The 11464-nt window shown below is 41.4% G+C and overlaps 1 protein-coding gene across 2 annotated transcripts in view; it reads left to right on the top strand.

Annotated features, from left to right (window-relative positions):
* Positions 1-229: 229 nt before the first annotated feature.
* The window catches only part of LOC101855788 (beta-1,4-galactosyltransferase 1), a 22743-nt gene continuing 11508 nt past the window's right edge, over positions 230-11464 (top strand). The window contains exons 1-2 of one of the 2 annotated variants that reach the window (XM_005097482.3): positions 230-389; positions 3787-4151. In XM_005097482.3, coding sequence (XP_005097539.1) covers positions 3944-4151 — 208 coding nt within the window. In that variant the 5' untranslated portion in view covers positions 230-389; positions 3787-3943. Of the gene's footprint in view, positions 394-3786; positions 4152-11464 lie in introns of both variants that reach the window. The other variant, XM_005097481.3, reaches the window with a different exon arrangement.

Raw genomic sequence — 11464 nt, 5'->3', positions numbered from 1 at the left:
AAAAAAAAAAAAAAAAAAAAAAAAAGCAAAAAGTTAAACCGAAAACAATGTTAGATCAAGATCTAGACTAGATCTAGACCTAGATCTAGATGTAGAACTCGATTCTATATGGATTCTCGCCAAAGATATTAATAACCTTTTCGATTCTCATAGAAAGTTTTGAAGAATTAATTTCGCGAGGCAATATTTGTACGACTTCTCAGTTGAGCCTCTTCCGGCCAAGACTTCCTACTTCCATTTCATTGATCGATCAGATTTGTTGTGGCTGTCGGTGACATCAGATGTTGCGGCACTGGAGTCACTGCTGAGTGGCACACTGCCGTCACTTATGCTTTTGGATTTTGTGCTTATCGTTTCCAGTCTATTCTTTCTGAGAAAAGTTGCCGTCGGTAGGTAGGTCTACTTGTAATTAATCAAGGCTTGAAGAGGTAGCCTAGACTCGTCTAGATCTAGAAGTCTAGAGACTTCTAACTCTAACACTATCACTAGATTCTCTCAAAGATCGGCTTTACTTGGAAATGGGAGGACTTCCGTAACGAGCGACCACTATACTATAAGACAGAGCAGAATTGAGGGCTAGGGGTAGGGGTAGATCTAGGGGTAGGGTTTGGGTTAGGGTTAGGGTAGGCCTCTTCTTTTCTTTATTGTGTTTGATGGGGTGGTCGCTTGTTACGGAAGTCCTTCCCTTGGTATTGCCTTGGAATATATATGGTGGTCCCGACTTTGGTGACAGGGAAATAATATAACCCAGAGAAAATCTAGATCTAGATATCTAGATCTAGTTTTGACCCCAACGGCGATTACTTCTGGTTCTAAATCTATATCTAGATCTAGATCTAGATTCTAAGTCTAAACGACTTTTGATTCGCATGCCGATATGGAGAGAAACCTTTCAAACCTAATTGCAAAACATCAAATCGTGGTCAAATTCAGGGGGGCATGCCCCCCTGAAACACCCCACCATGTTTTTTAAAGTGAGGGGGGGAACCCCCCTTGCCTTGTGAAAAACAAGTGAGTTTTACTGCTCATTTTGTAGGCTAGATTTAGATCTAGGCTACTGGTAAAACATTGATACGGACTATTTAAATCAGTATCGATATTCACATTCAGTAGGCCTACACAAAAGTTGGGACATCTCTTGACTCAATACTCCTATTACGGTTTTTGGGTTGCTTGAGTTTGATGTTAGGGGTTTGAGTTGATGAGTTCGGGTTCTTTTTTTTTTGGGGGGGGGGGGGGGGGGGGTCTCTTTTCTCAAGTAAACCAAAACCCAGGTTAAAAACCAAGACTGTTCAGATTTAGCCGGTTCACGGAACTTTATTTCTTTATTTATTACTGTGTATTAAATTACACACACAGTGGTGCCTACCCTCTTACTCTTGGGCATGGCCACTAAAACAGTGACAAATCAATCATTTTAATTTTCAAGAAAATTCCAAACCTAAAATGGCAAAATGTCAGATTTATGCGGAAAAAAGGGGCGGGGCATGCCTCCCCCTCTGTAACCCCTGGATTTTTTGGTTAACCTCAGCCCCTGCCCCCTGATTGGTCCAGAGTGCAGAAACTACTTTGCATTTAAGCGTTTTGAGTGAGAGTGACATATGTAATATGGCTGCTGCTATTTGGACTCAAATTCCAATGTGCGTGCGTAATCACTAGATGTACCGCATATATGTGAAGCAGACAAGCAATTCGACCTTGGCCTTCCCCGGTTTCTTCGATCTGGCCAAGGAACTTACAACAAATGGACGCCGACCGTGGTGACCCAGTGCGAAGTGTGGTCTTTTCTTTACAGAGGATAAAATATAATAGTAGGGCCGGGCAGTGGGAAACGGTATTGGCGGGAATACAGATCTATATATACAAAAAAAGGGATGAAGGTGGTGGGGCTTGCCTGGGGAAGTAAGGTGGAGAGAGGAAAAGTAAGAGAAAGGAGGAAAAGTAAGAGAGAGAGAAAGGGGAAGGGGTGGGGGGCTGTCTTACAGGGACTGATTATGAATTTTATGTTTTGATCCCTTTGTATTTGTAGTCACGAAACACAGTGTAACAACCTACTAGTAGTTTAAAGTCCAACAACGGGAGATTATTCGGACTCGAGTCTAGACCTCGCCGGAGACAATAAAGTACAGTACAACCGGTGATTGCGTACGTGCACTGGAATTTGAGTCCAAATAGCCACTTCGATAAATATAGATTCTAGTTGGAATTACAACCATCAGTTATTTCAAAAACTATTAATTAATATAAAGTCAATATTTGTAAAACGGGTAAAAGTGAACAAGAGGGCTTTATATAAAACCGGAGCATGAAACAGTTGTGAAAATGAATTTAATAAAAGAATCATAGTGGCTACGTTCACGGCGCCCTGAATGTAGTTTGCAATTTAAGAATGATCTTGCTCACTTCACCCCCTACCCTTTTCCCTTTTGCTTCTTCTTTTTTTCACCCGTTCCCACCCGTCTTCCCGCCTCGGCCTTCTTCCATTCTCCCTTGTTTCTTTGGACGACTTTTATTTTCAAATTGTCGAGCGTTGCCGGGTCCGCACACGGGAAGAAGATGGAAGTCGTGTTCCGCACGCTGAGAGAGCTAGGCCTTATATCGACCGCAGCTGTTTTGCTGGGCTCGCCTTCGCCCTCCGTATACTCTGTTGCATTTGGACCACTGTTGCATTATTTTTCTCACGAGTTTTCCTTTGCTGTTTCGTCATTTCATTCATCATTCCTCTGTGCCAATGGTCTTACGTTCTTACTCTGAGCTGGCCAATGGTGGATGAATCAGGCACCGTGAACGTAGTCACTGCGTAAAAGAATAGAATACGAAGCAGTGTTCGATCATCGGTGGTACTGATTACTGTCTAATTCCAGAAGCTCATTAAATCTCTCATTGATCTTTGAGGCAGGCCTTTCTTGTGATTTAAGTCATAACAACATATTTATATAGATATGAGAATAGGTATGACTGCTTGGAGGAACAAAGAAGGCCTGCAATCATGTATGAATGGTTTAGGGGTTTGGTGAGAACTTGGCATATATTTCTTTGGGTGTCGGTTTAATTGATGAAGGGCTACCACGCTGTACAGCAGTCTACCGTAAGTCTGGTCAGATTGACCACTTTCTACTTCGCAAAGTGCTAGTCCCACGTGACTGGTTGCGGTGATGATTACGATATGGGGCGAGCATTTCGGCCAAAGACAGTAGCATTAGGGAGGAATTCCATAATGAGCAGTCAAATGAAATTTATCGAAAGAGGGTTTATTAGGATTAAGGCTTGGAATAGATCATAGGTTCTAAGATCCCTTTGTTTTATTGTGTTCGTTACGGTGGTTGCTTGTTACTGAAGTCTTTCTATACCATTTACAATTGCCGTGTGTATGTGGATGGACTGCTTTATTTTGTAATTTTGTTTAGATCAGTGAATTTTGCGGTGGTAAAGAATGAGATTGGATTATTTTCAAGAAAACAAGGTGATCAGGTTCAAATTGTAGTTTTGTTTAGATCAATGAATTTTTCGGTGGTAAAGATTAAGATTGGATTATTTTCAAGAAAACAAGGTGATCAAGTTCAAAGTGTTTGGTAATTTCTTCTTGACATTTATCTCGGCTGTCCTTGCCTCTTAACTCTATAAGTTTGTGAAGTGACATTCAAATGTTTTTCTTTTTCAATTTCTTCAAATCATATGGCCATCACTTTGTTTGCATGATGCTTAGCCTCAAATAGCACCAATATTGAGTCTTTTAAGCATGAATCTAAAAAGACCCTTCCCCCCTTTCCCCCCTTTATTTTCTAGTCCTTGCTGCCTGGCTCGAAAATGTGCTGAACAGCATGCACCAGAAGTGGATGAACTATTCTTTCAATAAGGTGCACACGGCAGGGGTTTGTGCAAGAGGGACCGAGGGACAGCTGTGACACATTCTGGAGACAAGAGAAACTAAGTCCTTAGGAAGATGAGGCAGTGCTTGTCCAAATCATGGACGTCACGGCTGAGACGCTATGTGAAGCAGATCCTCTTTATGGTGTACTTTTCTTTGCTGGTGTTTGCCTTCTTCAACTACCGCAGTCACTGTGTGGAGACAATGCCGAATATGCTCATAGAGATGGCTCGCCTCGACAACTCCGACGAAGGAAGGTGTAAGCTGGATTTTGAAAAGCTTGGTAAGTGTCTGGGAAGAGAATTTGAGGGGGGGGGGGGTGGTATTGTGTATTGTCTTACCTATAAAAATTAACAAGCGAAACATTTCTGGAAAGTTTTAAATCAGGCATGAGGCGGGCTGTGTAAATTTAGGTTTGCCAGTTTTTCGGTTAAAGAGGGGAAAGTAATTTCTTTTCAGCAAGACCTTCCCCCATCCATTACACACTCTATAAATATGCAGTTATTGGTGAGTTCTATTTTTTTTTTTTATATTTAGGTTTTTCTTATAGGCCTAGACCAATGTATTAAATGTTTTAGCACATGTTAATATATTATCTGAATGAAATGCCGCTCGCCACGCTTTGAATTAAAAATTTTTACACCAAAAATTTTTCAGGATTTTTGGCCAGATCCTGCTCACAACCCTGTAAATTTATCATCATCTAAATTGGGCAGGGTCTGGTTATTTTTGCTTTTATCAAATGGTGCGGGGATAACTCGTAAAGTTAAGTCAAAATCAAAGAGATGATTTTTTAAAATTTCAGACGTTATGACCAAAACGTCCTAGCTTTGGCAATAATTAACGCGACTGTTGAGTGAGGTAACACAAGCATACAGAAGAATCCGGAATCCCTGTAGACCATGAGCTGTTTGGCATGAGCATGTTGACAATATGAAGGAACAGGCTAATCAGAGGCTATTTTTTTATAAAATCAGTCATTAAAAATTGATAGAATTTAATTATAATGGAAACTTTCTACAAGGCAACACTTAATAGTTTGTTTACTCAGGACTGCCTACCTCTAAAAGTTCCCATTTCAGGTAAATTCAGGGTCAATTTTAGAATTTAGACCCAAAATCAGAATGAGACAAAGAAGGTTTAAAAAAAATGACGAACATTACCCCGGTAAATGTAGTCACCACCGAGTGGGACTTTCTTTTCATGATATGTTATTATGTAATTACTTTTTAAAAACTTGTGTGTGTGTGTGTGTGTGCCTGCCTACGTTTGCACGTGCATTGCGTGTGTTTATGTGTGTATGTTTGGGGGGAGGGCGGAGGAGGAATGTTTGGGTGTGCATAAGCAGGACTGCCCACTCACCACCATGTTTAAGTAATCAGCAAATTTAAAAAATAGTTATCTAGCTTTAAAAAATCGTTAATATGGCCATGGTCAGCCTTTTCCTTTGGAGTGTCAAGAGGGACAGGGGTTTTGTAGAGTAAAGGATGGATGTGATGTAAACAAATGCGTGATGATAGCTGTCTCGGCTGCCTCATCTTTGCCGAATTACGTTCGTGTGGTATTGTGCATTCATCTATCTTACAAATATGTGCCCGTTCACACCTATCATCGGGGCTCTCGTGGCCTAGAGGTTAAAGTGTTGGCCTCTCATTCAAAGGTCCCGGGTTCGAATCCGGGTAGCGACCGAAATATTTTCTTCTCTAAATTTGTCTCCTTTCACCTCATTTCCTGCTCTCTAGCAATGTTCTGTCGTCTGCTTTCGTCTCCTCTTTCTGCCCCCACCCCTGCTATTCTGCTATTCCTTCGCTTCTTCTTACTGCTGTCTTTCTGCCACACCCCTCATCTTCTGGTAGGAAAGATCTACACTTAGCCTTCTCGGACAAGGGCGAAAAATTTCGGAGGGCCCGTGTGCAAGTTGTGCACGTTAAAGATCCCTTGGTGGTCTAAAATCGATAAGAAGAGTAGGCTTCGGCCGCCACCCGGGCAAAATTCAAAATTTCCTACCAACTGAAAATATTAGGTGTGTCCCGCGCGCTCATATGACCTTATGCAGTTGCGAGCGCAGTAAAACAGTATACAAAAACAAAAAAAACACCTATCATCTGTCTATTCATGCGTTATCGTGCGTGTTTTATCAACATGGATGCAAAGACTAAACTGAAGATTTTACTGTTGTTCAAAGAAAGAAATAAGAGGATGAATAAGAGATAGACAATTACATGGCGAAAATCACCTTCTGCTACTCCAAATTTTATCACATGACATGAAGACAAAAATATTGGATACATAATAATATCCGAGTGAGAGCAGATACATTTTGACAGTCTCTTGAGTTTGCCGACACTCCTCATTGAAAAAAAGGGCACCAATTACAGACAAGCGAAAGACATTTACTGTCCCCGTAGTTTTATGCAAGAAAAATTCTGGAATGATGCAAACTGAGCCCAAAAATGAGAAATTATGCGATTCTGTTAATTTTAACAAAGAATGAGAAAGGAAAATAATCAGAAATTATGCAAAACATGATCAAATTTTGCTAAATTATGCGGGGTGCATAAAACGACAGGGACAGCATTTAAAAGATTGATAAATAAACAGAATATTGATATATAGACTCTAGATAATATTAATATTGGTCTTGACGCAATTCTTGCCCCAGTTTTTGCCCCAGTTGTGGGCTCCGCTTAGTAGCGCATACGACCCTTTTTTTCAAGTGTTTGAATAGAACACTGCATTTCTGCTTGCAGCTCCATCTTCTGTAAGACCTCGTATGTGTTTATCTTGCGGATCATACTCTTAACACTATCCGTACGCCCTGATGTGATTTTTGTATCCCCGGGGTTGTATTCTTCACATTTTAGTATACTTCTAGTTCTAGTACAAAGATCTCTTTGAAACTCCGTATTTCTCAAAAAATCATTTTGACAGCGTGCTATGCAAAGCCTACGGATGGGAGTAAATTTCCTCTTGGAAAGTGGTTGCACAGAGTTCCCCACGTCGTATGGATACAATAGTAAAAACACGACGTATGGATAGGGTAAAGGAAGAGCAGATCCTCATCTTCCTCCATGGGGGGAGGGGGGGGGGTCGGTCACAACACGAGAGCAGAAACTCACCACGCGCATGAACGACAACTATCACTAGAACAGCCTACAAGAGAAGCTATACGGGCCGACAGATGAACTGAGCAGGACGGCCCAATTTATGACAGATACTACACTTCAAGTGTGATGCGATCGAGAAGAAGAAGAAGAAGAAGAAGAAGAAGAAGAAGACTAGAACTGTGATTGGTGGGAATGGGAACACAGACAGAAAGGGCCCTGATAAGAAATAATATTCTTTCGTGCGTCTCACACACTATACCACACGAACGCGGATGTTTGGTGTTTACGAGCCGTTAAGGTGGGCAAATGGGACTGCGTGTGTTTGTGTGTGTGTGTGTGTGTGGGGGGGGGGGGGGTAGGGAGGGGTCGTTATTGACTCACGGCGTCCAATATTCCGTCCCAGCGATCTTTTAGTTTGCCCAGGCCTCCCGCGGTAGGCCTTAAGTCAGTGACAGGTGACTTGCAGTTTCACGCGTCGGGTCGATGAGTGACCGGGGTCAACTCGTGCACAGCAGCGTTATCCTATCTAGTCCTTAACAAAACCTGTTTTGTTCCCCTAATTTTATAAGCCATAAAAGGATGCTCCTCTACCCCTGTATCTTCTTCTTCGTCAATTTCGCTTCCTCGAATGTTCTTGTCATCCTTTGAAAGTTTCTACAGTTTCAATTAATTCGTTTGGATATAAGAACAGTTTTAATTAATGAGTGTAAAGTGATCGAAAGTGCCGTTGTGAATTTGACAAGTTCCAAAATGAGCCGATAGTGTTCATTTCTGTTTGTGCTATGTGGTAACATATATTTCCTAATGATGGGAATTCAATTTTGTTTCCGTGGCATTTTGCAGCGAATTACAATCCATTATTGAATTGTTTTTCTTGGTAAAAACTGTTTAACTACACTGAGTCTTAGACAGTCTCTGACTAAGCTTTGTGACAGCGTTTACAATTTAATTGTCAAACAAACAAAAAAAAAGGTTACAGAATACCCAATTATGTAAGACAATAGCAAGAAACATTCTCTTGATTTATGGGATTGATGTGAGGGACGAAGATGGACGGCCATATTCCGCTAACATTTGTACGTCAAGTGTTTTACGGCGATTTCAAAGATCAAAAGGAGACAAATGTTACGTCTGTTCAAGCCACAAAAAAAGCTGAAGCTAGCAGCAACATACGGTGTGGCTTTAACAATAACATAAATTAAAATATGTGAATTCCTGCTCTGTTTGTCGACATCGATTGAGTCTTGTTGATGGCTGCCTACAAAATTATGATACCTACATTCTCCAGAGTCGACCTGCTCACATGATGGCCCAGCACACACATACTACTATACATGTAGTGCCATTATAAATGATGATACATCAACAAGTCGTATAATATATACTGCCAGCCCTACAACAAGTAGCCACCTCACTCCCATCCAGTGGGTGGTTGGCGGGCGCTCTGGTGTGGTTTGCTCCTTCTTTCCTATCAAACATCTATCGTCCTTATCTCCCCTTCTTCTTTTTTTATGTTTGTTACTCTCTTGTAACACCTCTACTCTTCTGGCGCTCATATGACCTTATGTATGCAGTTGCGAGCTCCGTAATACCTCTACTTAATTTATTTTTTTTAAAAATAACTCCCATCCAGCCACGACTGTTATGAAGAAACAAGTCTTGACCTACCCACACCACACCCCGTCACTTCATCAACACTTATGACACCTTCAAGTTCAAGGTCACAAACACACTCACAACAGATACTTGTACACCACACCTCCGATGTTCAAGCATGAACTTTAACATTCACTCGCTCACTAAACAAGCCTGAAGATCAACCTCTAACGTTAACTACACAGAAATAAAAACTATTATAAATACACTATTTAAAGCACCTCAGACACCAGATGGCTACCATGAGCTGTCCCGCAAGAACAAGTGATTATCTTTAGACTAAGGACACAACACACAAGACTGAGACAACGTACAAATGTTTTAAACGAGTACAATCACCAAAATGCCAGTGTGGAGAGGCGGACCAAACTGTTGAACACATCCTTCAGCACTGCAAGACACACAGGGCCCTGAGACAGGAAACGTGGCCAACCCCACTTACGCTGCAAGAGAAGCTATACGGGCCAACAGATGAACTGAGCAGGACGGCCCAATTTATGACAGATACCAGACTTCAAGTGTGATGCGATCGAGAAGAAGAAGAAGACAACCTCTAACAAAAGAAGAGGAGAGACCAAGCACACATCTCATCAAGAGAAAATTACATTTCGATCCAAAGAAGAAAGTTACAAAGCTGAAAACAAAGGGACAGCCATTAGTCTCGTCTTATACAATTGCTTCACGGAGACGGACATCTAAAGTCAGGGCACCAACAGCACGCAAACGGGCAAGCATTTTACAAGACTCCAGAGAACACATAGTTGGCACATGCAAACAATCAGATGACATGATACAAATGACCACAGAATTGAAGAGACTGCCCTCTTTTCGGAGACCTGCAATTTTTAGAGGCGTTGGGTTTACACTAAAATCATTTCTATTTTCATCATATTTCGATTAGACAGAATGCATCCAAGCTGTAGATCGTTGTGAGTTTGTATGTGCGTATGTGCATATGTACATATGTGTGTTTGTGTGTATGTATGTGTGTGTGGTGCGTGCGTGAGTGAATATGTGTTTGCACGAGTATGTAACACTATGTACCTTTAAAATTGATTTGTAAATCCATAATATGTATCATGTTAAGCGCATAGAGCATTACATAAGTGGATGTGCGATATATAAATGCAATCCATTATTATTATTATTATTATTATTATTATTATTATTACTACACAGAGAAATCGTCGTTATTCATTGATAGCAGAAAATACTTTCCGTTGCAACATGATACAAGAACCTTTTTAAACACATTTTCATGTCTTGTGCACCAGTTTTGTAAATATTTATCAGTGTTAAGAAGTTATTAGCCATTGAAGTATCTTGTGTTTGTTGTTTCGACTAACTATAAATAGACAGATATTTTAGGAGCAACTCCAAAAACGGAAGCAGCCATGGTTTTGCTTCTTCGGACCAATTCAGAAGTTTAGTTGCTTTCCCTTAAGAGCAGACTTGTGTGAACGTGCGATATTGTTTGTTTGTGTAAGCCAATAAAATATGTGTTGAAAATTCATATTACCGACTGCCTTCACAGGTAGTGTCACCCCCCCCCCCCCCCCCCCCCCCCCGGTCGTGCCTGGCTGGAGTGTCTTAAGGCCATTCCCAAAGGGGGGACATTAACCACTTGAGTTCTTTTGCACAGCAGAGTTGTTATTATTGTAAACGGGCTGATTCACCAATGTCATGCTGATAACTTTGCCTGAACTGCAGCAGGGAACTGCTGCTTTTTCTTTCTTAATCCTCACTATCGTCATTTTTCCTCTGCTTATTTTGTGTGTGTGACCCGCTTTTTCCGGGGTGCCTTGATAGTCGAAGCAGACTTTGTTTTGTTGAAGCTAGAGAGGTGAGCCGAGTAAGTCTGATTACCTCTAAGGACTTCTCTGATGACATCCACCCCTTGGCGCTCATATGACCTTATGCAGTAACGAGCGCCGTAAAACCTCTAATAAAACAAGCAGGTAGCACGCTTGGTTGAGTTAGTGACCTCTGTATGACCCGGCCTCTCCGTCGCCGAGCCAACTAAAAGAGCGGTGTTTGTACGCCATGGGCCTATGAGTCGGAGTTTAGTTCGTTTTTTTTTTAAATCAAAAGAAACAGACGGAACAACAGAACGTGTCATTGTTTAAAGCTATTGATCCTGATTGTGCACCATATAAGTATCACTTCGCTCTGCCGCACGTTCCAGTTAATACAATGTACACGACATGATGTAGTTTCAAATTCCCAAGAATGATCCCTTGTTTGTTTTTTACATTCTCTCACTGGCCTGGGTAGTCTCCCACTACTCAGAAGCAGGAAATTCGAACAAACGACTTGTCAATTGTCGAGCTAATGTTTGCCTTAAGACTATAGCGATTAGCGACTACAATTCACTACAGTTCGCTATGCTTTAATTAAGACCAAATCCTGGTATTGGCGCTATTATGCTTTTTCCAAGGGGCAAAGTGACACTGAGGGTCTATAGGGGCCCTGTGCACAGAGAAGAGAGAACGTGTTGTATTGACGTACAGTCTCAGAAACGGATTGGGTTATTTTCCCCTTGCGTTATATTCCAAGAGGATGGGATTGGGTTTGGGTGGCCGATATAATAAGCTGTCGTAACAAGCCATATTTTTGCCGATTTGCTAGCGAAAATGCTTTGCCGACCGACTCGCCGTAGATTCACGGAGGGACAATGGTCGAGTGTACAAAATGACAAAATGCGCGATCTGGAAGGTTTCTCATACAACTTATTGCCGAGAATTACCATAAAAATTATATGCGAGAAGATAGGCAAATTCGAGGTCTTTGCTACAGTATACGAATATAAGCCTCCCTCCCTCCCTCCCCCCTC

The sequence above is a fragment of the Aplysia californica genome, unplaced genomic scaffold (genome assembly GCF_000002075.1).
Source record: "Aplysia californica isolate F4 #8 unplaced genomic scaffold, AplCal3.0 scaffold00155, whole genome shotgun sequence".
NCBI lineage: Eukaryota > Metazoa > Mollusca > Gastropoda > Aplysiida > Aplysiidae > Aplysia > Aplysia californica.
Note: the sequence above shows the minus strand (reverse complement) of the source record. Positions and strands in the feature narration are given on the sequence as shown.